The sequence below is a fragment of the Apis cerana genome, linkage group LG12 (genome assembly GCF_029169275.1).
Source record: "Apis cerana isolate GH-2021 linkage group LG12, AcerK_1.0, whole genome shotgun sequence".
Taxonomy (NCBI): Eukaryota; Metazoa; Arthropoda; class Insecta; order Hymenoptera; family Apidae; genus Apis; species Apis cerana.
This window is the reverse complement of record NC_083863.1, coordinates 3,705,169-3,730,798: the sequence shown is the minus strand read 5'-3', so window position 1 is coordinate 3,730,798 and position 25,630 is coordinate 3,705,169. Positions and strand designations below refer to the sequence as shown.

Here is a 25,630-nt window from a genome sequence, read left to right as displayed (position 1 = left end):
TTCTCATTGTATTTTTCTTTTAAATTGAACAATTTCACTTTTTTTTTCAGGAAGTCAGATTATATATGTTGTGTCTAGATTTCCTGAAATTTATAATTTAAAAAAGAAACAGAATATTATAAATAAAGTATTTTTTTTGCAATTAATAAATAATATGATAATCATTAACAATACATTATTTTTTTAAATAAATTTCAAATAATTTGATCTATTTATGACATTTTGTTTAAATTCATAGTTATAAAATTTATATTCAAATTGATTTTATGCTTTATAAATTTTTGAATTGAAATTTATACGTTATAATTATATGTTAATAATATATTTGTTAATATATGATTTATTTCTATAGAAGATTCTTTAATTATTAAATGAAATTATCAACGCAAAGACAGAAGTTGTTTTCATCTATTATTCAACAAGAAATTATATTTTTTAAATATTCTTTGATTCTAGGTGAGACTTCCAAAATAAAATGTGACATAAAGTTTTTAGAATTAGACTGAGAATGGTTCCACCCTCGAAAATGTGTGCAGATGACGCTACTATGTATTAACATTGTGAATAATCACAACCAATAGTAAAACGCGTTATATCAAATTCAATAGCTTCTCGTCCTCGAAGAAGCTTCCAATTGGTTAGCTGTAATTTCCCAAGTAACATTGGGCCACCCGCCATAACGAACATAGCGTGGTACGAGCGATTATTTGAATGAATGTCTTCAAATGTAATTGATAAGATATTACAATTAGTATTTATTTTATTTCAGTATTATTAGTGTATACGAGGTGATTATATACAAGGAAACGTATGGTGACAATTTGAAAACATGGAAGTTGCACAAAAGTTGCATTTCGACGCATGCGATATTCAGGACGAGGAGCTAAACATTAGCTGTCGTACAAATAGCTCCGGTTGTGATGTTGACGATATTTTAGATTCTTCAGCAGAAGATCTTGGATGTTCACCCCCACTTCAACCAAGAAAATTATCATTTAGTAATACAATGGACTGTAGTGACAGTGAAAATAATCAATCTGTGCCAATTAATAACAATAAGACGCCAATCAGTAACATGACAGGTTAGTACAATTTTCAATTCTTTTATTTTTTTTGCGAGCTATTTTTATATAAGATTTTGACTGTAAGATTACAAGACCTTGACTTTAAAGGTATTCTTTATTATCTTATATATATATATATATATATTTTTTTATGTAGTTATATCAAAAATTAATTTTATTTGTATTTTTTTTTTATTAGTATTTTTAGATATTTTTTGTATAATATTTAATTTCTATTATATTAATTTTCATTCTATAATGACTCTTTTATTATCGTAATTCTATACAGTTATTTTATTGATTTATATTTATTTTTGTATTTATAAAAATTTATTTTATAATTAAGCATGTTTTTTCTTTTTAATTTTTTATATTATTTTAAGCGATATGCATGGTGTGGGAAAATTGATATTTTTCATGGACAATTGTTTTACATCATGCTTGCACGTATATAATTAAAAAAAGAAATCAAAAAGTAATCAGTAAATATAATTATACTATGTACTGTTATTATTTTAGATTTTCTTTAATTGTATATATGTATGTTATATAAAAATTTGAAAAAAAAGAATGTATATATAAATTGATGAGATGTTACAAGTTGATAAAAATTATTATAAATTATTTTCTTTAAAACTATTGCAGATATTGTCATTATTCCTTTTTAAAATTAAAAATTTAAGTAAAAAGTAATTAGTAAGTAAAACAATAAAAAATTGAATTGAAAAAATTTTAAGAAATTTAGAAAGAAAAAATGCTTAGTCTTAAGAAGAAATGGTACTTTTCTTTTTTTTTAAATAAAATAAATTACTATTTTATATATTATATATTATTATTTTTCATTATTTAAATAGCTGCTATCGAATTTAATGACATTTATTTGATATATTTTTTTCTATATTTAAAAAATTACAATAAAGAATATTTTATATAGAAAGATATGACGAAGAGAATTCATATTACTGAAAATATATGATATAAATTTCTTCTATAATATATTTTTAAATAATGTTATTATAGTAGAATATTATAGCAGAATATTTTGCATTATTAATTCTTAAATTATATAAAAAAATCAAAAAAAAAATATTTCAAATAAATATTATTATATTCAATGGTAGTTATTTAAATAATAAAAAATAAATCATTTTTAAAAAAATAGAAATAACATCTTTTCTAAGATTTGTCCTTAAAATTTTATTTATTTTATTTGTATTTTGTTTATATTTGTAAATGATTAATTTTTATATATTTATTAATTTATAAAAAAAATACATTGTAATAAATTAAAAAATTTTCCTTCACTTAAATAAAAAATGAATGGGGAGACATATCTTTATAAAATAGCAGTAAAAAAAAACTTTTATTTTTTATTTTTAAATTTATATAATTATATAATTTTTCTATATAATCATCATTTATAACACTTATACATTTTCACTGGTTTTTATAATCTATTTATGAAAAATTTTTTCTCAAAACTACATATCTATTATATAATTTAGATTTACTTAATAATTTTAATTATTTTTGAAATTAAATATTAAAAGAGCAAACAATTATGATTTGAAAAAATTTGAAAAATGAAAAAATAGTTTCAAGATTTTTTCATGAATAATTTTTTAAGATTATAAAAATTAATACAACATTAGAGAAAATATATTACAATAAATAATGATTATGTGAAAAAATAAGTGTATAATTTTAAAAATAAAGAATAATGGTTTCTTTTTATTATCTTGTTTTATAAAGATATTTCTGTTTATTTTTTATTTGTGAAGGCAAAATTCAGCTTATTTTTATATTATGCCAATATCTATAATAGTTTGTTTAATAATTATGACTATTGTTAGTTATGCTTTGGGAATTCTAATTTATTTGAAACATATTTTTGTATATATGCAATGTAATATCTTATAACAATGTTACAATGAATGCTAACAAACAATTTTTTCCATTATATTAAAATATTAACAAATATTATATATTATATTATATATTATATATTACGAATATATTATGAACACAAAATAATATAAAATTTAAATATAACATATTAAATTTATAGTATGCATATTTATATATTATGTTTTTTTTTTGCTATTAAGTTTATTTTTTAATGTGATATCTTTGTTCATTTTCAAAGGCTAAAAGAAATACAAAAATTAATATACAAAAATCTTGATTGAGGCTTATTTATTAAATTATAAATATATGATATATGCAATAAAAAAAATAAGATGGAGAGAGATAATGTAATAGAGAATAAACTGTGTTACTCTATCTCTATTTTGCATCATCTATACGAAAATAGTGCTTTATATATTTATAATTTAATAAATTATCTTCAGCTGATATTTTTGTATGTCAATTTTTATATTTGTTTTGGCCTTTAAAATTCATTAAAAGGATCCTATGAATATTTTAATATCTTATATATTTATCAGAAATCAACTAATAAGAGTTAATTGATAATTTCTAAAGTGATGATTTTAATTAACATTTTTTTTTTAATTTAATTTTTTTTTTGTTTCGGTTTTATTATTAGGAATTATTAATGATATATTAGTTAATCGTAGAAATATCGCGCTGCGATTATAATGTTGGGTATGTATTACCAGCGAATTACCGGACTTGAACAAATAATCAAATATTATTGCAGAAATTTCTCCTTTTCTATTGCCATTTTCACATCACGTGACTTCTATCTCCATTTGTTTATAACAGTATTTCCTGAAATGCCTATGAAATATTTCATAAATTTTGAAATTTTAATAGAATATATTATTGTTCTAGAGTAGATAGATATAAATAATAAATAAAATAAATAAATAAGTCTAAGTACTTAATAGTATAATTCTTGCGTAAAATAAGCAGCGTCTAATTTTATTTATGAAATATGTTTAAATTATCGCAGCATTTAAAATTATTCCATATTCATTTTTATAATTTTTCATGAAATATTTATTTTTCGTAGAAAACGCGAAAATAAAATACGTAATTCGGTATGCTAAATGTTACAGTATGATCATAAATGCTGATTATATTAATTTTTCAATTTGTATTATATTATGAATATAACAATATATTCTAATGGTATATATCTATGCTCTATCATGGTGCAACAATTTTATACACCATGTGATTGGCTAACGTTTTTAACTATAATTGTAAAAGACATCGATCACTGATTGATATAAAATTTGGAAGGATAATAAAGAAGAAGGAATGGACTTAAATCTAAAATTTTAGTTTCAAATATTAGTTTCTAGATATTAATGAAAAATTTTCGTATTATACATTAAAAACTGCATATAGAAGAATACAGTTATTAATATATTGATTGCTGCCTATTCAAATATTATTAATATAAGTCTTCATTTTAGTCATCAAATGTCAAGTAGTTTATGACTAATATATAATAAGTAAATATATCGATCTATCTAATATCTATAGAATATTTTATAATCCACTAAAAATCTAATTATTCGTTTTTAAGAAATTAAACATATTTGATTTAAATATCAAATACGATGTCAAAAAAAAATTAATTTGCAAAACATTTTAGCAAATATAATAATTGCTGTTATTTAAATATATTTTTAAAAAAAGCAATTCTGTATTAAATTAATTTTAGAATTTAAAAACGATTTCCGGTCAGAATGCCGCTAAAATTTATAAATTTTCTTATAAGCAATTAAAGATTTTACATATAAGATATTTCATAGATATTGAGACTAGCTATTAAACATTTTCAGCGTTGTAAAAATTGCCTTTTGAAGAAATAACATTACATAATTTTCTCATAAAAAATTTTATTAAATTCATTTAAATTTTTTTTTCATTTTTTTAATCATAAGTGGCAAAACTTAAATTTCCATTTGTTTATAATATGAGTTAGTTCATTGACTGCATTAATTTTTTGCTTATTCTTTCAAAATAGCAATTTTAAATATTAAATAATAATAATTTTTATAGCGAATTGTTTCATTATGTCACCTTTAAATAAAATTCAATGTATAATATTAAGTGTTTTTCATAAATATTTCGAAAACTAATTCAGAGCTAAAATTTGAGAGATATCTTTCTCTTTTTCTTCCTTAAATTTCATTTGATAAAGGCCTTTCAGAAAATAATATTTATATTTTTGATTAGTAAGTTATAAAGTTGTCAAATCAAAATTTTTGCAAAAGAAAAATTTATTTATTTATTTAGAATCATTGATTTATCAAATGATTTATTTGAAATCATTTAGGAATCGCTTATTAAATCTTGTTGGTCGGTTTCTAAGATACACATGTCTGATTTATTTTGAATTATTCAAATATCTCGAAAAATATAAATGATACAAAAAAATGTTTCAAAAAAAAGTTATTTAATAAAAACAGATATATTATCTAATAATAATAGTTTTTCTATAGATAGAAGTGTACAAATTATATGAAAATTAATCTTAAATAATTATTACATATAATTCTTATAATTATTATAATTTTTTAAATAAAATCATACAATTTTTATTGCATTAATTGACTAATAATTATTTATTAATAAATATTATGAAAGTATTAAGCTATTTATATTGAAAAATCTTTATTATTTTATTTTAAAAGATCTTTATCTTTATTTTAAAATATATTAAAATTTGTAAAATTTAAAAGATAAGTTGAACATGTGAATTTTTTACACTTCTCCTTGTTTTTCATATAAATAAATTTTACATTAAATAAATTTATATAAATAAATAAACTACAAATTACAATATGTTAAATTAAACTAAAAATTTTTCGATATAAATAATTAGTATTTTAGGAAATAATGAAATGCACTAACTAGTGTAATAAAAATTATATGGGTCCATTTAAAAAATTTATATAATCTTAACGTTTTATTCGTTTTACTATAAAAACTATATATGTATAATATTATATTTTTTTGCAAACAATTTTTATATATATAAAAATATAAAAAATGTTAAAATATTTTTTATATTATTTTATTTTTCGAAATATTTCGAGATAAATCAGATACATTATATATATATATAATTTTAAAGTTTTGTATTCAAAATTTCATTCTTGCCATTTTCTATAATATATATATATAGTTTTAAATCTTATTTTTTTATGAGAATTATAATATTTTTAAAAAATGTAAATTTTTATACTTATTTTTTTACATTGTTTTTTATTAACTTAAAATATATTTTTATTGTTGTAAATAAATTCAATTCATATTTTTTTTTATATATTTTTAAATGAATAAAAAAATATATAGTAGTTCTATGAATATTATATATTTTATATAAAAATATAATTATGATATATATATGATGTATGATATATGATATGATATATATGATATATATGATATATAGTAATGTATATTATAATAAATAATTGTGTGTGTGTGTATATATATAATATAAAAAATTGTATGAAAAAAATCAAAAGTACAAAACAAAAAGAAGATATTAAAAAAATATGAATAAAAAAAATATCAATTATGAAAAAGAATATAAATAAAAAAAATATATGGATATATATCATAAAAATATGAAGAAATGTAAAAAATATAAAAGAAGTATAATATCAAAGATATGAAAAAAAATTAAAAATATAAAACAAAAAGAAAATATTAAAAAAATATGAATAAAAAAATATATTATAATATGATATATATGATTGAATATTAAAATATTATATATATGAAAAAAAATATAAAATATCAAAAATATGAAATAAATAGAAAATATCAAAAAAATAAAAATAAAAAAGACAAATATAAATATGAAAAAAAATATCAAAGATATGAAAAAAAAATATGAAAGAATACATATATAAAAATATATTGATTATATGGTTGATAATATATGGTTGATAATGAAATAGTGAACACAAATTTTTTTGCATGTAGTTTCAATGCAAGGAAAATTTTGTATTAAATATGTATTATATATTTGTTTTAAAAAAATATAAATTACAGGTACATCAAGAATTAGAATTCCACCTCGTGAAAATATATGTTCTCAAAAAATATCAATGGCATGTAGTCCACCATATAAACGTGTTAGAGCTTTACGTTTATTTGATTCTCCTGCTACTCCAAAGACATTAATGGAAAAGAGTGCAATGCATACTCCATTTCCATCTAAATGTACCAGATTATTTTCATTAGACAAATCTAGATCATGTAATTATCAAAATAAATCTGACAAACCTACTGCTAATGTAAATCCTTTTACACCAAATGGAATGTTGTTAACTGCAAGAAAACGCACTAGATCTAAACGTAGTCTTAATGGGTAAGTATAAATATAAAAATTGACCAATTTGATAATATATATCAATATGAATATGTTGATTTCATAATAAAAATTATTTTCTCTTAATTTTAGATCTCCAGATATTCAAATACCAAAATTCGATCTCGCCGATTCCGAAGATTCTGATAACGAAATAGAACAAGCTACAAAACGTGTTGCATTGCAAGATTCGAATATTTTACGATATCATCAAGAGTTCCATGAACTTGGTTTAATTGGAACAGGTGAATTTGGTTCAGTTTATAAATGTATTAACCGATTAGATGGATGCACTTATGCTATTAAAAAAAGTATTAAACCAGTTGCTGGAAGTATTAATGAAAAAAATGCCTTAAATGAAGTATATGCACATGCTGTACTTGGTAAACATCAACACGTTGTGAGATATTATTCTGCATGGGCAGAAGATAATCATATGATAATTCAAAATGAATATTGTAATGGCGGCAGTTTAGCAGATGCAATTATCAACTTAGAAAAGGAAAAAAAACATTTCACTGAAGCAGAAATGCGACAATTGTTGTTACATGTTGCTGAAGGTTTAAGATATATTCACAGTATGCAATTAGTACACATGGATATTAAACCTGGAAACATATTTATTTCCAAAGAAAAGAGGTTACTCGCAGTTAATTATGATTCAGCTGATGATGGTTTCGACGAAGAGGAAACTATCGAAGAAGAAATTACTTATAAAATAGGAGATTTGGGTCATGTTACGTCTGTTAATAATCCTCAAGTTGAAGAAGGAGATTGTAGATATTTGCCAACAGAAATTTTACGCGAAGACTTTAGTCATTTACCAAAAGCTGATATTTTTGCTTTTGGATTAACTGTTTATGAAGCAGGTGGTGGAGGTCCACTACCTAAAAATGGACCAGAATGGCATGATATTAGAAATGGAAATTTAAAGGAATTATCCCATTATAGTCGTGATCTTAATGAATTACTTAAAGTAAATTCATTCTCTAATTCTATTATTTAAATATTTATTTTATAGAATGATATAATAAATTTCTTTTTTTCTTATAGTTAATGATTCATCCAAATCCTGAAATGAGACCATCAGCAATTTGTCTTATACAGCACAGAGTATTGTGCCCATTTGGAAATAAAACAAAAGCACAACTTCGACGGGAACTGAATGCAGAAAAATTAAAAAATGAAATTTTGTCAAAGCAACTGCAAGAAGCGGCTAAATGTCTAAAAACTATTGCTCCAAATGTAGCGGCTATTAATAATACAATGAATGCAGGAGGCTACAAACTAAGACCTACACCAACTAGAACATCGTCTCGAGCAGTGGGTAAAAAGGTCAATAGAAGCAATAGCACTACAAACTTTTGAATGTTCTATGTTATATTTATGTCAGACTAAATGAGAAGGGGAAAAGGTGCTTAAGAAAAAAAGAAATTTTTTTAAGTGCCTTGAGATATTGTGATATAAAGTAACTCTAATTTAGAAGTAAAACTATAATTAATTTGATAGCAAGAAAATATGATATATACAGAGTGAAATTGTAAAATAATCATGGGTATATCTTTGCAACGTGTGATGGAGATATTACATTAATAATATAAGCTGAATTAACCTATGAAAATTACAAATAAATAACTTTCATATTTTATATTTCATTAGATGGATAATACAGTAGTTTAATACTATTTTCTTATGTATATTATGTTTGATCTTTTTTTTTTTATATAAAATAAAAATAAGTACATAAATTTTGAAAAATTTAATGATTATTTCTATTGTTCATTGGTCTATTTATCTTATAAAGTATAAAAACTGTAAAAAAATCTATTTCTTTATAAAATGAGAATAATTTTATTAAATATTTTCTTATGTGCATTTAATGTTACAAGTATTTACTTATGTACTTTGTGTAATTACAATATACAATTATTTTACAATATTACAATATTTTTTAATGTAAAATTAGTATCATAAAAAGAATATTGACGGAAATGAAATAATGTTTTTAATATCACTTATTACCTAACATTTTGACATATCATCGTGTGATATTTTCGTTCTTCCCGTTTTTATTTAAGAATTACTGTAGTATATAAAATAAAATACTAACAGTAAACTGTGACAAATTGTTTATTACAAATACATTGTATTTTTATATATAGATATTTACATATAATAATAGTTCAGTGTCGTGTATTGTTTAGTGTTTAAGTATTAAATAATCTCTGTATTATCCATCGTTAATTTTCAAATTTTTATAAAAATTCAGATAATTTTTTCTTTCTGTAATTTTCATAGTTATCAGATAAAAGACTGTTACTTTAAATGTATCATATTAAATAATTTTTATATTTTGCTAGATTCAATATTTTTTATAATTTTGTATACATACATGTCTTTTTAAATTAATAATGAACAAATAACAAATAATACCTACATACATATTGTGTTTATCATGTTTAAGAAGATAGAAAAATTTTTGATAATGACTAAATAGAAATTGACAATTAACATAGAACTTTATTTAAATATAATTCCTAAACCTGAAATTTACAATTTCACTCTGTGTATTCTTTATATAAGGAAATAATTCTTAAAATTACAAACAGTTATAGAGAAAATCTTTGAACGTAAAATGTTTTAAGTTTAAATTATTTTTATAATATTTTTTTATAGTCATATTATCTTTGGCATGCTCTAGAATTCATATTATACAAGTTTTCTTTGTGTTTCTAATATATGTATATATGATATATATAATATATATATATATATATTGGATAAATATTGATATATAATAATCCATGTTTCTAATATAGGTGGTACTATTGATTAGATATTTCTTATTCTATTTACTAATACAAAAATTCAAAAAAAAAAAAAAAATATATTCATTTCAAATGTGTGTCAAATTTAAAGTATTACAAATTTTGCTATATTAGACAGATTGACTAATGATCTTTTTTACTTCATTTTTTGTTTTGTAATACATTGTGTTTCTTGATCAGAAATGACAAAAACTAATGGTTTATCATAATATAGTGAATTCAAAGTCCTGTATCATATAAATACATCCAATGAATATCTTTTGTTCCTCAAAATAACATTGAATAGATGAATCTTATGTATAATTATTTGGCTTTTAGTTAATAAACAAATCAAAGCCTTTGTATCTTGATTTAGTATTTTTGTATCTGAGCATGCTAATATGTGATCTTTTATATATTTGCGTTACTGGAGCATTTCAATATTTATATTTAGAAAAAAAAAATATAACGTGTAATGCTTTGCATTACCATTTATAAAATGATTTCGATTGGAGTTTTTAATATCATGAGATTTTTTGTTGTAGTTTGCGTTACAAACTATTTATGTCTTTTATTTTCAGTATAAATTCAATTCTTAAAAATAAGATCAACTAAAAAATTTTCTGTTACACTATCAAAGTTTTAAAAGTAATGCGATTAAATATTAATTTTCGTGAGCGTATAACCTCGTTTACAAAGCAATGTTATGTATGTAGTTATAGACCGTGCTATGTATAAAAGTTACGAAGTTTTGTAAGAAAAAAATGTGAATAATCGATAAAGGAGCTCTTAAGCTTCAAACTGTGTGCCAAGAAGGGTGGACCCCTACTTATGGCAGTAAAGGTATTGTGGTAATATGCCATGTTTACATATACTGTTGTTTCATTAATCTTATTATTATTATTAATATTATTATTGTATTATTATTAATATTATTATAATAAATAATTAACAAATAGATTTTTTTGTTTATTCTTTATTAAAAATTAATAATATAAAAATTATAAAACTGATATAAATATTTTTATTATTTATTTCAAGTATAAATATTTTGATATGAATGATTTTACTAATATTATAAAATGAATATAAATTTGAATTATTAACACTTAATTAATAAATTGTTAACGAATTAACAATAGAAACTTTTTATCATAAATATATTTTTTTTGTAAACATATCTTATTAAATTTATGCAAATTATTTAAATAAACAATAAATTTTGTTATTTTAATATTTTTTTTAATAAAAATTTAATTTTAATAAAAGAATATATAAAAATATTTTTTTGTAACTACGCATGCGTAAGAAAATGAAATCGGATTTTCTTAATACATTTTGATACGATATGCATCAAAGTATTGTATTATCTAAATAGTTAATTGTCAAAAATAATAGACATTTAGAACAACTAAATACATATAAAAATATTCGTGATTAATGATTTTGAAGTTTTTCAACAAATATTAATGAATTGTAACGAAAAGTTTAAATATATTTATTACGGTCATGTCATAATTTTTCATTTTTTAAAATAGAATTTTTGAATTTAACATCACACACAACAAGTGTAAATATATAATTATGTTTGAATGCAAGTTTAATTTGCACAAAACATTATTATTTTGTATATATATTTCATTCAATAAAAAAAAAATTGAATAATACAAATTTTAGAATAAAAAACTTATTATTAAAAGAATATCATTGCATTTTATAAATTTTAAAAGTATTGCTTTAATTTAGATGCATTTATATATTTAATTTTATATTACATTAATTAAATTATGAATTTTACAGGAATTTTAATGATAAAAAATAGCATAGAATAATTAATAAATGTATGATTTAATACAGTATTATAGACAATAAGATTTTCTTTACTTAATATTTTAAGCATGTTTAAATAGGATTATAGTAAATATAATATTTTATGCAAATGTGCACGTATAAATTCTTGTATAAAAAGAAGACAACGCATGAAATTTCTTCAAAGAAGAGTCAGAAAAAAACTGGTTGCTTGTAGGCTGATATAATTTTATAAAAATGGTTTGCATCCTTTTTATTATTAATATTTTTTCATTATTATAAATCATATTTCATTTGCTTTTATTATATATTATTACATAAATAAAAATTTTCAAAAATATATATTAAAATATTTAAATTATTACAGGCATGCATAAAATTAAGTAAAAATGCAAGAAAATTATATGCAAGATATTCAACCAAAAAAAAAACAAAATGAACTTTTATATAGATATGGATATTTTTTATTAATGCTTTTGTGTATGATGCTTGCTTCTGTTAAACCACATTTTGGTAAAACAAATGGTATTATTTTATAAACAAATAATTAAATATATATAATAAAATTTTAAGTTACTATTTAATAATTAATAATAATTAAGTAAATATACTTGTATCTTTTTTATGTTATTTATTTATTTATTATAGGTATTCTGAATGGAAATGTTATCATTCGATATTTTGCTATTCCTTTAACATACTTAGAAGCAGGTTTATTGTGTGATCCAAAAACGCTTTATTTAACATTAAGCAATGGTTCTCTTTTAATATTTACAATGACTTTCATATATATTTTAATGCCTTTTCTTATGAGACTTGGAGTATGTTTATTGACTTATGCCAATGTCAATGTGTGGTTATTAAAAGGAATGGAAGTAAATACACACACACACACATACACACAAAAGCAAAATATATTTAATTATATTATATGTAAATATTGATAATAATTTAATTTTTTGGGTTTTAGGTACTTTATTGCATGCCACCTCCATTTAATACAAGTTTTGTATTATGTCGATTAGCACAAGCAGATTTATCAACAAGCATTGTGATTACTTTAGTATCTCATTTTGGAGGATTATTTATATCTCCTATATTATTATATTTTGTGGTAATTATATTTATATATGTATAAATATTTACTATTAAAATTTAAAATATTATTTTTCTTTTATAAGAATCTTAATTCTTTTAGTTAGGAGCATCTACACCACCTTTGGTTGGTATAAACATAAAAGAAACCATTTATAGTACTATTATACCACTAATTATTGGTATTGCAATTCAAATTATTATTTTAAAGTACAATATTTGTCCAAAAATTAAATCATCTTGGTTTTCTCAAGGATTATTATTAGCTACAGCATATCATTGGTTTTGTGATGCATTGTTAGTAGATGCATCATCTTTGCAAGCTTCTGATGTATTATTATGTGTATTAATTGGTAAGTTTATGATAATTTAGATTAAAATTTATATTGATATAATCAAATGAACATTAAATAGCGATGTGCTAAAAATTTTTATCTAATGTTAATGCATGTATATACAATTTATATGTATTTAAATATTATTAATTTAAATTGATTCCAAATATAGCATGTCTTTTATTATTTTATTATGATATTAGTATTCTTTTATGTTCAAGCCTGTGCGGGACAACTATTTGTTAGCTGCTTATGTTGGATTTTGTGCTCTCGATGGTTACCTCGAAATATCTTACTAGCTACACTTTTTACAAGTACTCACAAATCAGTTGGTCTTGGTAGCTGGATTTTACGTGGTGCTTATCATGGTTCAGCTCATGGTTCAGCTGTAAATTTACCATTGTCAATATTACCAGTTGCACAATTATTATTAGGTAGTTTACTAGCTGGTTGGTTGTCTCCATAATATAAAATGTTATTTTAAATAATTTCTTTTGAGAATTTTGCTTTCTAATTCAAATTGTTTATATATAGTATCTGTTTTTACTATTGTTATATATGTTTATATATACTGTTTTTTTATTATGTACATTTTTTTTGCTTAATATATAAGTTAGCCTATAAAAATATTTTTTTAAATGTTTTTTAATGTATTTAAATAATTATAAAAGAATAAAAAAGAAGTTATAAATATTTTGTAAGAATTTTAAAATGTTAAAATATAAAGAATTTTAATATTCACCATTAAAATGCTTTAGTAAATAATATTGAAATTTGGAATTAAGGAATAAAAGAAAGTCTTAAGTAGATTAAAATTTTAGAATTTAATATGTAAAAAATTGTATGAAAGTTATTTACATAATTTAATTTGAAAAAGTGAAATGTTTAACAAAATATTGGGTAGGATTTTACTTAAAATTGTTTTCAAAATGTATCAAATAAGTTTATTTATATATATAACGAAATGCCAAAGGCGTTTGAAATATAGTGATTCTTTTTTTTTTTCTTTCTAAATTTTACGCATTATTATGAGTTTTATTTATTGCGGAATTTAATACTTACCTTGGAAATTATTTTTAAGAATTTATATGTAACAATTATATATTATTTTTTTCAGTATATATTGAAACAACTAGTGTAAAATTATGCACGAATAAGTTTTTTCAATTCTAATCAACTTAGTTTCATTGATATTTGATAAAAGAAAATCATGACAATTATACAATACACTGTACATCATTACAGGAACAATTTTAAATAGTACATTAAGTGAAAGTAAAAAAGAAAAACCAATTACACTACTTCGAAGCGTTATACGCTATATCTTACTTGGTAATTATATAATAATAAATTGTATTTGTATCTTACAAGTTATAAATATAGTTTCTTCACTTTCGATTGTAAAATTTTTGAAAATTATAAGTATCTACCTATATCTAAAAGTCTGGTTACTTGTTTATTATGGATATATCTCGAAAGAAATAACAAGAGACAATTCACAATTCTACACACAAAGAAAAAGGACTTTGAATTCAGAATAAGATGTTTCCCATACAAAACATAGCGATTTTATTCTACAAATAATGGGATAAATTTGGTTAGTTTTTGTTGTTGTTGTTGTTGTTGTTGTTGTTGGAAACTTGTATATCTGTTTTCTATTTCATGATACGCAATTTGATACGGTATATTTCTTTAAAAATTAACCGTTATCATGCGCATATGTATATATTTAATAATATTAACAAATAGTGTAACACTCATGATAACGTGTATGAGCTCGTAACCTGATTTTTTTGTGAAAATCATGGTATTTAATGCATCAAACGACAGTGCAGCAATGGCGCAAGTGCTGAGCATATATTGATTCGCCCAGATCATCACACAGTCATTATAGCTGGTACCAAATTTTTGTCACGAATAACGCTGACGCTGCTATCGCCGCCAGCTTCGCGATTCACCATCTTCATCTTCTTCTTCTTCATTTTCTTCAAGAAGTAATGCTTCAGCGTTACCCTGTTACAAATAAAGGTTTATATCATATAAAAAAAAAAAAAAAAAAAACAAACAAAATATTTCATATTTTTATTATTTATTTGTATATCAGAAAAAGAGTAAAAGTTTTCAATAAAAGTAAAATAAAATACAGATAATGGCATTTTTAGATTTAAATGTTTAGAAGTTACATGATAAATTTAAATTTTAAGGACTCACTTCTAAATCAATATCTTCGTCGGTAGTAGGTGGTGCTTGTTCAGAACGTGAAGAAAGTTGTACGGATGCGTTTGTATTACTACCACCACCACCACGATGAAGATGATGTCCAGAGACCCATGTTATAGATAATAATCTATCTTGAAATGTGCGTCCTTTTACTAAAGCTATTTCAGCTTCTTTTCTGGATTTAAAATTAATTACGATCGAAGGTGTTGCGTCATCTACTATTTGATTGACTATTTCTCCAAATTGCTAAAATATAAAAAAATATAAATTTTAATATACATGATATATATAATATATAAAAATATGTATGTATAAAAGAATTAATCTTACTTGAAAATGCGCTAAAACTTCAGCCTTTTCTTCGGTTTCGTAACCAGAGACTAGAAGACTTGTCGGTCTATGATCTACCGAAACATGGGCAAAACTCCCTCTACCACGACCCCTATATGATAATGCATGACTACCTCGTATAACTCTACTGGATCTTGTACCTCTACCAATAGCTGAACCTGCATTTAAACCTAATGCGGCAGCTTGGGCTCGTAATTCATTTAATCTTTTTTGCAATTCCCCAGCATCTTGTCCTTCTTGCTGTGCAGTCATTAAATCTAATTCTGCATCTAAAATCTCTTTTTGAGTTTGTTCTCTAGATTTGATTTGTGTTTTATTTCCGCCAATTTGACCGTTTGCAGCCAAATCTTTACGTAAATTGTCAATAGATTGTTGCATTGTTTTGATTGTTGCCATAATTGCATCTTTTTGTTCTGGATTCTTTTCAGCTTTGTCAATTAGAGCTCGAATTTCTATCAAATGCTTATCTAACAATTCTTGTTTCCTCTTACGTAAATCAGCAGTTAATTTTAATGCTTCTTTACGTTTCTCTTCTTGTTTCTTTTTTAATGTTTCCTTAGCAGCTAATATCTCCTGTGTCTTTTTTATTGCAAGAACTTTGTCTTCTCGCGTAGGAACAGTAGTAGTTTTTGGTGATGTTGGAACCAATGTTTGTGAAACTTGTTCTTCGGTTGAACGACGAGTGGGTATATATTCATTTTCTTCGGTCTTTGCTGGTACAGTAACAGCAGCACCTAATCGTTCTTTAACAGAAGGTCGACATCCTAAATAAAATGAACAATATATTAAATATTGAAGTTTTTACAAAATAATTGACAAATTGATAAGTTAAGATTTATGAAAAAATAACATAAAGAACATGTATTGATAACTTACCGGGTGGTACATTTTCAATAGCACCACCAGATGCATTGTTGTTAATATTGTTATGCCAAAAAACTTTGATAAATCTATTATTCAACACAGCCTCTGTACTTCTGTATGCAGCCTTTGCTTCAGCTGGTAACTGGAACGTAACCAACGCTCCCTCAGGATCTCCACCGAAATTAACTTGGATATTTACAATTTTACCAAATTTTGAAAAATGATTATTTAACTGGGTTATGTTGTTCAGACTACGTGGAACTTTTTTTAATTCCAGAGAACAATTAGCTGGATTATGTACCACTCGTTGTTTTGGTCCAAGACGGTTAAAATCAAATGTTTGTTTACGTTTTAATGGATTCGTTTGAGTATGTGTTATTTCGGACGAGTTTGTATGTGGAATTACTGGCACACTAATTAATTCCCGTTGACCTCTTCCATAAATTGCAGGTCCAGGTTGGGGATGTCTACCCCATGGCATTCGGGGTTCCATACTTGGTGCATCTGGATTGTATTCCGCAAAAGCATCTATTGAAATTTATATTAAAATAATTATATCTATATACATATATAACTATATATATATATATATTAAAAATTTATATATAGAAAATATACAAAATTTATAATTTTATATAAAAAATATACCCATATTAGAATGATGTTGATTTCTTAAATGTGGAGGAGGTAAACTGGCAAGAGGAAGATGTTGTGGTGGAGCATTTCCATTAGGTCCTGGAGGTGGTTCTGGAACTGCTGTTACAGGTACTGTTCCTGGTGCTTGAGCACTATGTGGCCCAAAAGTGAGAACACGACTTAGAGCTACATCTTCTAATACAACTGGATCTGTACCATGATCATAAGGGCATAGATCACCTCTCATACAATATCCTTTTTCTATAAATATTAATTATATTTTATTATTACATTTTTTATATTTTTCTATGAAATAATTTGAAAAATACAAACCATCAAAATCTCTACATCTTCTCTTAGTTTGAAAACCTGGTTGGCTATTCGGAACACTAGAGGCAACAGCAACGACGCTTTGAATTGATTGACTAGTAGTAGACAACCTCATGTCTACATCTCCATGATTACTATCTTGAGTTGGAGTACCACCACCAGGACTTCCATCAATTCTTTCTGTTCTATCTACTTCCATTCTTTCAGAGCGATCTATCTTTTTTCGTTCTAATGATCTTGAACGAGATCTAGATCGAAGTGGTGTTGGAGATCTATTTCTAAATCGTGCTCTATGATCGCGATTATCAGGACCATCTCGTATTCTTGGACGTATTGGCGATGTACTACGACTTCTGCTTCGTCTAAAAAAATTAAATGTTATAGAAAAAACTATAAATTAAATTGTTTTATTATTTGAAATAAAATTTATATAAACCTTCTATCATGCCGTCGCGTATTTGGTGGCGACTCATTTCTCCATGGTCGACTTCTGTCACGTTCTCGATCACGACGAATATGTTCTCTGCTCCTTGATCTACGTCTATCTCTTTCCCATGAACGTGAACGAGATCTTGTTCGTGATCTCATTCGACCACTTCTAAAATATTTAGATTATGTTTTAAAAAACTATATAAATATTTTATCATTTTATTAATATATAATTTGAATGAAACTCACCGACTCCTAGAACGTTTTTCTTTTTCTTTATCAACTTTTTCAGAATCTGATTTTCTAGTTTCACGTTTGCCTATTGCCATAGGTGCAGATCCATTCATTTGTAATGGAGCAGGAGGATTTGTATTCATAGAAGTAATTGGAATTGTACTTTCAGTTACTTTTTCTGTGTTTAATGCAGGCGGTGGTGGATTTATACCTGGTGGTGTCCCACCACCATCTGGATCACTTTTTGGAGGTGGAAGAACATATTCTTGAGTTTCTAACGTTTTAAATAACAATTCCACAAAATTTTTTGTTTCTATAAGAAATATATCATAAAATAAAATAAATTAAATAATTTTTTAATGTCATTTAAATCTAATGTATCTTGAAATGTACCTTGCTGTAAAAATACATCAAGTTGTTCAACCATTCCACCTCGTAATTCTTCCAATGTTTTGTCTTTCTTAACAAGAGCATATACATATTTTGCTAATGCTGCAGGATCTGCATCACAACTGAAAAATTATATTGATATTAATTTTTGAAACAATAATTATAAGACATTGATATGAAATATAATAAATACATAAATTATATATTAATTTATGTAATAAAGTTTTAAATAATAATCATGTTTATATAATAAATAATTATTAGATATAATAATATGATAAATTATATAGTAAGTATATATTTTATTATTTGTATTCTATAAAATTATATTATGTATACAGGTTGTAAAATATAAAACAAAAGGTTAAATTTTACTAAATCAATAAATTACAAATAAATAAATGAAGTTAGTTACATATTATCAATTAATTTATATCAATAAAAAAATTATTTCTTACAATATAAAAAATATATTCAACATATATATATATAATTTTAAATACTTTTAATCTTTTTACTTAACATTTCTACTTAATTAAAGCATTCTTTATTTTATTAAGTATTAGATATTTTAGTGATTATTAAAGTTTATTTAATGAAAATTATTGATGAAAGAAATAGATATTTCAAATATTGATTCCTTTTTAAGGATAAACAATGTTTTAATTAAGCATTATTATCAACAAATCATTTTAGAATAAGTCATTGCTTAAGTTGTTTATGTAGGATGATTAGTAAATTAAAAACATATTTTTATCTTGATACTTAAAAGAAATATACATAAAATTCATGTTGCGAGTTAAAACGCAATAGAATTGAATATTCTACGTTCAATTATTCGAAATACATTCGCTTTAAAATAGATATGAAATATATTAGAAATTAGACACATTATTATTTGATTACTTATTATTAAAAGCATAATAAATTCGGCGAGGGAACAGTGTCAAACATGATCTATCGATGATCATTGAAGGGCAGGCAGGGTAATACATGTAAATATAATTCTGCATAGGGTGTAAAGCATAGCACATGTACGGCCATTTACAACATCAAATGCATACACATACACTTAAAACCGTACTCGGACAAGCTGGCCTACTTACAGTGGCTCCAAGACGGCAGTGAGCCACGCCTTGAATTGATCTGGATTCTCTATTATCATTTTCAGTGAATATGTGATGAAAAACACATGGAACTTTCCAAAGACACACGTTAATTATACAATTTCTGGGCGGGAATAAGTACTCTCCTAAGTAAAGACAGTCGCCATTCTGAAATCTCTCTCCTATACATGCAGTATTCACATAGATAGACTTTTCACTTCTAGAAAATGTCACAAGAGACGCTGCAGCAGCGCGTCAAAGAAGTTAGGTTTACTCACCAGTAAGTAACATAGAATATGTTGTATACAGATATGTTTGTATTATGTCGAAACATTCTCAGTAGATTTTTAGTGTATTTTAGAATACTTAAAGTATTTATATGATAGTTAACAGAAAAGTTCAATATAATTTGAATTTTTGAAATTTAGGAATTGTATTTATACATTTATTAAAAAATATAAAAGACAATTTTAAAATGTTTATATTTTAAGATCATTTGAAATAATCATAGTTGTTTATTAAAAATACATATATATTATTGCATATAGAATTTGAATTTTTTTTAATGAAAATTTATACCTACAATATATTAAGTTTTTAATATATTCAATTCTGAATTTATTTTAATAATTTATTGTAAAAAAATATATATATTTAAAATTTATATTTAAAATATAAAAATATTTTTATTAATAAATTATTATTTTCTTTTATAATGATTAATTTTTATATTATGAATTTATAATAATTTTTTTTATTATATAAGTTTTTGTGTTTTAATTAGTTATTATGATTTATTATTATTTTTATATTTTAAATATTTAAATATTTTTTGACTTATTAAAAATCGAATTTATATTATAACATGTTATGTGGAAATATATGATTCTATTTCTTCTTCTTGAATGGAAGTTTGCATTGTATTTTTTTTGTAATAATAAGTTATTATACCAGCACCTAATGCATCCGCCACGATATTTAAGGTAGTTCTAAAACGATCTCTAAAAATTGAATTTATGTTAATTTTTATAAATAGATATTTAAAATTATATAAATGCATCACAAGATGCTTACACAAACCAATCAATTGCAATAATTAATGAAACATCTTCTACTGGAACTCCCACGGAATTTAATACCATTATTAACATTACATAACCACCGCTTGGTAAGCCAGCAGCACCAATACATGATAGAGTACATGTTATACTGCAAATTTTTTTAATATTACTATGTTATTAATTACAATACAAATTAATTTATACAATTAATTTATAGAATACAAACCAGATTATAACAATTTTAAATAATGAAAATTGTAATCCATGCAATTGAATTATGAAAATTGCACCAATACTTTCATATAGTGCTATACCATCCATGTTTATAGTTGCACCAATTGGTACAATAAATCTAGATATTTTAGAAGGTATTCCAATATGTTTTAAGCATGATATTGTTACTGGAACTGTAGCTGTACTAAAGTATAGATATTAAATGTTTATAATTTTATTAATAAAAATAAAAATATATCTATTTTAATTGATTACCTTGATGATGTACCAAATGCTGTGACAAAAGCTGGTCCAAGTTTAACTATAATTTTGTATGGAGATTGATGAGTACATATAAAATATAACAAAGGAAGTAATATTAAGCCTTGTATAAGTAAACCACTGAAAACGGTTAAAATATAAATTCCAAGTTGTTTTATTACATTATTAAAATTTTCCACTTCAAGAATTTTTGCAGAAATAAGAAATAATGCACTTATTGGTACAAGCCTATTACAAAATAAATGTTTGCATATAATAAAAATTTATTTCTTTTGTTTAAATATTTAAGAATATATAATTTTACATTATGGTCCAATTCATAATTTTCATCATTGCATCTGATAAAGACTGAAAGAAATTTATTAAAGGTTCTCCTTTAACACCTATATCTCCAATTGCAAGTCCTAAGATTAAACTAAAGGCTACTAATCCTAAAACATTTGTTCCTGCTATATTAATATGATTTATTTCCCATTCATCGATTGGTACTAAAAAATAGAAATTAAGTTTTAATTTAAGTTCTATAAATTTAATTCTTCTTTATTATTATGTTACATACCTGATTCATTTTTTGATTTTTCTAATACAGTTTGATACTAAAAATATTTTATTTATTTTTTTTGTTGTTTAAATTAAATTATATAATATATAATAAATTTAATTATATATATAATTAAATTATAAATGTAAAAAATGTAAAAAATAAAAACATAAAATATTATTACCTGAAATAAGCATGCACTCACTATATTTTCTGGTATGAAATTTCTGTAATATAAATAAAAAAATAAATTTAATAGATAAAAGCATAAAATAGGATTTGACTAATATTATGAGTAAAATACCGAAATAAATCTAAAATTGTATCCACTGTTATAAATGATTTGGTTGCATTTTGTGATATGATATTTTTATTTTTAAGTAAATCACCAGGTCTTATTGTTTGAACAAGTGTAACACTTAATACAATTCCAAGTAGTGTCGTTGTAATGTAATAATATAGTGCCATTGTTCCTATATGACCTATATATATATAAAAAATTTTTACTACGTAAAAAGAAATTCTTATTTGCTAGTAAATAGAAAAATAATTTAAATCAATTTTGTATTTAAGTTGATTAACCTGATTTTTTTAAGTTGCAAGTAGCACTCACAATACTAGATGTTATAAGAGGTAGTATTAAGCAATTTACTAATCTCATGAATAGTTCTCCAGGAAATTTTAGATACATTATATCTCGTTTGGACCATGGTTGAAGAGTAAAAGTTTTAAGAATAAATCCTAATAAAATTCCAGCACATACACCAATAATTGTTCTTAATATTAATTTTTGCTTTAATATTTTTTTAAAAGTATTCATTTTATATTAATTTATCAATATTTTATTTTATATTTTTATCTTATATCTTTGTTATTTCACTATATTTTAATATTTTAATATATTAAAATTATTAAACTTGTTTATTTTTTTTTGCATAAATATTAATGCAGAATTTTAAAGAATATTTTCTATATATAAAAGATAAGATTTCTTATCTGACAATATGACAAAACAAAATTCCTCTTTTTTTCTTCCTTATAGAGTTTTCAGAAACAAATTATTTTTTATAATATCTACAATTTTATCTAATATATTAGGAATATAAATGAAACATTTTTTTAAAAATAGGAGATATTACCTTGAGAAAGATATCTTTTGACAATGAATGTATTTATGACTCTTTTATATGATATGAAGATAGATGGAATCATCATGATATAATGTATAAGATAAATTTAGTTTCATCTATAACTAGATTTGTTTAAAAAAAAATTGTTTTAATGAATTTATGATCGAATTATTTAAAGGTGGTTTAAAGGATCCTTACAACGTAAATAAATAAATAACATTGATATTTTGCTTTTTATTTATTTTGCATCTATTACAATATAATAAATACGATCGTGCACAATACATGAAAGATGTGTATTTACACACGTTTTTATTAATTTTCAGGCCATAATTTTACGTATTTGTAATTGATAATTTGCATTATCATGCTATATTTTTTTTAATCGTTTAATATAATTTATACATATCTTTACAATGCATCATTCACATCACATTATGAATTTCATTTGCATCCAGTCTTCTGAAGAAAAAATTTTTATAATATATCATCTTTTTTCATTAAAATCATAATTACTTAAATTTTAAAGGTTTCAATAATTAATTCATTTTTTTCGTTTATATGAAGTATTAATGAGATCAATAAAGAATTTTATTAACGTTACATTTATACAAAGTCACGTTTCGTAAAGTTTACATATCTAGATCTACATATTTTTCTATACTGTTTAATATTTGGTTTTTTTTATATTACGCAATTTTTATTTTTATATTATTTTCCTTTTGACTGCAATTCTTATTATTTTTTTAATCTATTTTTTCATGTGAGGTAATTTGATTTTGCTCAAATAAAAAGAGAAAAATTTATTTATTGACTTCCGCTTTTTGGTGATTACGATTCGCCAGCCGCAATAACGGATTCCAGAATCCCGCTGAGATGTTTCTGAGAATACAACCTATATTACAAAAAATTAAGATTTTAATTAATTCTTTGTTTTTAGTTTCGAACATTTTACGTAAACACAAATTTAATACAACACACTTAAACATATTGATTAGTGAGATGGTTATTCTGAAAAGATTAAAACATTAAATCTTCTTAAAAACTCATATTTTTTGTTTACTAAATTTCTAATTTTATTGTAAAATCTAAAATTATATAAGAGTTATTTCTGATCATGCAAAATATTTATATGTTATAATTTAGTAGAAAAGGAATATAAAAAATCTACTGATACCACTTCCAAAATTGAACACTGTAATTACAGTGTATAAGGATTAACTACTTCTATTTCTTTATATATAGGATATTAATGTATTTATGGAACATTTTTAGAAAATTTTCAAAATTCAAGAAGTCAAAACAAATACAAAATTTGATATATAAAAATATTGATTAAAACTTATTTATTAAGCAATTTAAGTTTGCATCAGATAAAGCGAAACAGAGAAAAAGACAGATGAATCTCAATTATATTACTGTCTTTTTTCCATCTTCATTTTATTTATAATTTAATAAATAAACTTCAATTTATCATTTTTATATATCAATTGTTGTGTTTGTTTTGGCCTGCAAAATATCATGTATCACAAATATATTAACATCCCATATATAAATATATATGTATATATTATATGTGTATGTGTTATGTGTGTGTGTATGTATGTATATATATATATATATATATATATATATTATACACACACACACACACACACACACATACACACGCATATATACATATACACAATATAATATTTATATAATATATATATTGTATATACATATATCATTCAAATATTGTCTTAAAAAAAAATAATTTAAAACTTTATCACTCAATAATCTTTAAATTAAAATTGAATTAAATGAAACTTGAAGGGATGAAAAAATTTAATTTCTAATACTAAGTGAGTGATTGAATGGAATTTATAATTATGTATATTTGTGAAACATAATAAAATTATGCAGTGCATTTCAAAGAAAAATATAATAAATATATTATTATAAATATTTATACAATATATGAATTGAAGATTTTTTAAATTTATTTATTCCTTCTTTACAATTATATAAAATATTTGTTTTCCTAGACTTTTATTGTGACCTTCAAAAATGAAATTATATTAATACCTGTCCCTACAAAGGTGTTTCCTTTCGTGCCTCAGCTTTCCACTGAAATCCATTAACTCGCGTTGTGATAGGTTTGTTTCTATTAGTTGCATTTTCAATTCCATTTCTAACACCTGCTACTAATCTCATGGCTGGATTGGAAACCAAACCATTACGCTTTGGTTTTGCATTACTTGCACTATAATAAAAAATTATTTATCTTAAAAATTATCTTAATCTGTTATAATTAGTTTTTTCAAAAATATTTTAGAATATTTTATATTTTAGAAATTTTTTGCAATTAAATATTCATAATTAATATTTAAAGCAATGCATATAAAGAACTTTTATAAATATTTGAATAAATAATTTTATTAAAA

At 22.8% G+C, this 25,630-nt stretch overlaps 5 protein-coding genes and 1 long non-coding RNA gene across 29 annotated transcripts in view; 3 read left to right on the top strand and 3 right to left on the bottom strand.

The window, feature by feature from the left end:
• Positions 1 to 541: 541 nt before the first annotated feature.
• Positions 542 to 11,135, top strand: LOC108004201 (wee1-like protein kinase). The gene is made up of 5 exons (XM_017066939.2): positions 542 to 693; positions 770 to 1,082; positions 7,050 to 7,368; positions 7,462 to 8,344; positions 8,422 to 11,135. Exons 2-5 carry the CDS (start codon positions 830 to 832, stop codon positions 8,734 to 8,736), a joined length of 1,770 nt encoding a protein of 589 aa, XP_016922428.1. The 5' UTR covers positions 542 to 693; positions 770 to 829; the 3' UTR covers positions 8,737 to 11,135.
• On the top strand, positions 10,884 to 14,820 carry LOC108004202 (sodium/bile acid cotransporter 7). Of its 9 annotated transcripts, none has more exons than XM_062083387.1 (8): positions 11,464 to 11,745; positions 11,976 to 12,224; positions 12,352 to 12,497; positions 12,633 to 12,859; positions 12,955 to 13,098; positions 13,183 to 13,432; positions 13,618 to 13,848; positions 14,532 to 14,820. In XM_062083387.1, exons 3-8 carry the CDS (start codon positions 12,374 to 12,376, stop codon positions 14,585 to 14,587), a joined length of 1,032 nt encoding a protein of 343 aa, XP_061939371.1. In that variant the 5' UTR covers positions 11,464 to 11,745; positions 11,976 to 12,224; positions 12,352 to 12,373; the 3' UTR covers positions 14,588 to 14,820. The 9 variants fall into 9 exon arrangements, with proteins under 9 accessions (XP_061939370.1, XP_028525728.1, XP_061939371.1 ...); XM_062083384.1 differs by having other exon boundaries at positions 11,477 to 11,745; positions 12,352 to 12,509; XM_062083385.1 differs by lacking the exon at positions 11,464 to 11,745 and adding an exon at positions 11,887 to 11,904 and having other exon boundaries at positions 12,352 to 12,509.
• A 139-nt stretch (positions 14,821 to 14,959) lies between these two features.
• LOC108004199 (RNA-binding protein 26) lies at positions 14,960 to 20,392 on the bottom strand. Of its 2 annotated transcripts, XM_017066938.3 has the most exons (11): positions 20,253 to 20,392; positions 19,975 to 20,156; positions 18,872 to 18,990; positions 18,494 to 18,791; positions 18,252 to 18,413; positions 17,819 to 18,177; positions 17,498 to 17,746; positions 16,862 to 17,377; positions 15,965 to 16,749; positions 15,626 to 15,880; positions 14,960 to 15,427 (listed from the first exon to the last, which is right to left on the bottom strand). In XM_017066938.3, exons 2-11 carry the CDS (start codon positions 20,031 to 20,033, stop codon positions 15,347 to 15,349), a joined length of 2,883 nt encoding a protein of 960 aa, XP_016922427.1. In that variant the 5' UTR covers positions 20,034 to 20,156; positions 20,253 to 20,392; the 3' UTR covers positions 14,960 to 15,346. The 2 variants fall into 2 exon arrangements, with proteins under 2 accessions (XP_016922427.1, XP_061939363.1); XM_062083379.1 differs by lacking the exon at positions 20,253 to 20,392 and having other exon boundaries at positions 19,975 to 20,219.
• A 42-nt stretch (positions 20,393 to 20,434) lies between these two features.
• LOC108004190 (excitatory amino acid transporter 3-like) lies at positions 20,435 to 23,230 on the bottom strand. The gene is made up of 9 exons (XM_028669926.2): positions 22,654 to 23,230; positions 22,376 to 22,553; positions 22,256 to 22,298; positions 22,090 to 22,126; positions 21,835 to 22,018; positions 21,525 to 21,758; positions 21,262 to 21,453; positions 21,049 to 21,183; positions 20,435 to 20,975 (listed from the first exon to the last, which is right to left on the bottom strand). Exons 1-9 carry the CDS (start codon positions 22,889 to 22,891, stop codon positions 20,843 to 20,845), a joined length of 1,374 nt encoding a protein of 457 aa, XP_028525727.1. The 5' UTR covers positions 22,892 to 23,230; the 3' UTR covers positions 20,435 to 20,842.
• Positions 21,001 to 21,811, top strand: LOC133667102 (uncharacterized). The gene is made up of 2 exons (XR_009832258.1): positions 21,001 to 21,142; positions 21,253 to 21,811. It is a non-coding gene; the product is annotated as an uncharacterized LOC133667102 (long non-coding RNA).
• Positions 23,231 to 23,420: 190 nt separating the features above from the next.
• Positions 23,421 to 25,630, bottom strand: part of LOC108004198 (ankyrin repeat domain-containing protein 50) — a 307,200-nt gene continuing 304,990 nt past the window's right edge. For 8 of the 15 annotated variants that reach the window (XM_062083369.1, XM_062083370.1, XM_062083364.1 and 5 more), the window contains one exon: positions 23,421 to 25,449. In XM_062083369.1, the coding sequence (XP_061939353.1) occupies positions 25,278 to 25,449 (172 nt within the window). In that variant the 3' untranslated portion in view covers positions 23,421 to 25,277. The remainder of the gene's footprint in view (positions 25,450 to 25,630) is intronic. The other 7 variants (XM_017066936.3, XM_017066937.3, XM_062083374.1 and 4 more) reach the window with 1 other exon arrangement.

Excerpts from the sequence above, each read along its gene's own strand:
- LOC108004201 (XM_017066939.2), top strand. The coding sequence starts at position 830 with ATGGAAGTTGCACAAAAGTTGCATTTCGACGCATGCGATATTCAGGAC. Across the intron at positions 7,369-7,461 it reads TCTAAACGTAGTCTTAATGG|ATCTCCAGATATTCAAATAC; the intron begins GTAAGTATAAAT and ends TCTTAATTTTAG. Across the intron at positions 8,345-8,421 it reads ATCTTAATGAATTACTTAAA|TTAATGATTCATCCAAATCC; the intron begins GTAAATTCATTC and ends TTTTTCTTATAG.
- LOC108004202 (XM_062083386.1), top strand. The coding sequence starts at position 12,374 with ATGCAAGAAAATTATATGCAAGATATTCAACCAAAAAAAAAACAAAAT. Across the intron at positions 12,860-12,954 it reads GGTTATTAAAAGGAATGGAA|GTACTTTATTGCATGCCACC; the intron begins GTAAATACACAC and ends TTTGGGTTTTAG. Across the intron at positions 13,849-14,531 it reads AGTTGCACAATTATTATTAG|TATATATTGAAACAACTAGT; the intron begins GTAGTTTACTAG and ends TATTTTTTTCAG.
- LOC108004190 (XM_028669926.2), bottom strand. The coding sequence starts at position 22,891 with ATGAATACTTTTAAAAAAATATTAAAGCAAAAATTAATATTAAGAACA. Across the intron at positions 22,019-22,089 it reads AAAATCAAAAAATGAATCAG|TACCAATCGATGAATGGGAA; the intron begins GTATGTAACATA and ends TCTATTTTTTAG. Across the intron at positions 21,184-21,261 it reads TTTAAAATTGTTATAATCTG|TATAACATGTACTCTATCAT; the intron begins GTTTGTATTCTA and ends AAAAATTTGCAG.
- LOC108004199 (XM_017066938.3), bottom strand. The coding sequence starts at position 20,033 with ATGATAATAGAGAATCCAGATCAATTCAAGGCGTGGCTCACTGCCGTC. Across the intron at positions 18,178-18,251 it reads ACGCGACGGCATGATAGAAG|ACGAAGCAGAAGTCGTAGTA; the intron begins GTTTATATAAAT and ends TAATTTTTTTAG. Across the intron at positions 16,750-16,861 it reads TATTGAAAATGTACCACCCG|GATGTCGACCTTCTGTTAAA; the intron begins GTAAGTTATCAA and ends CATTTTATTTAG.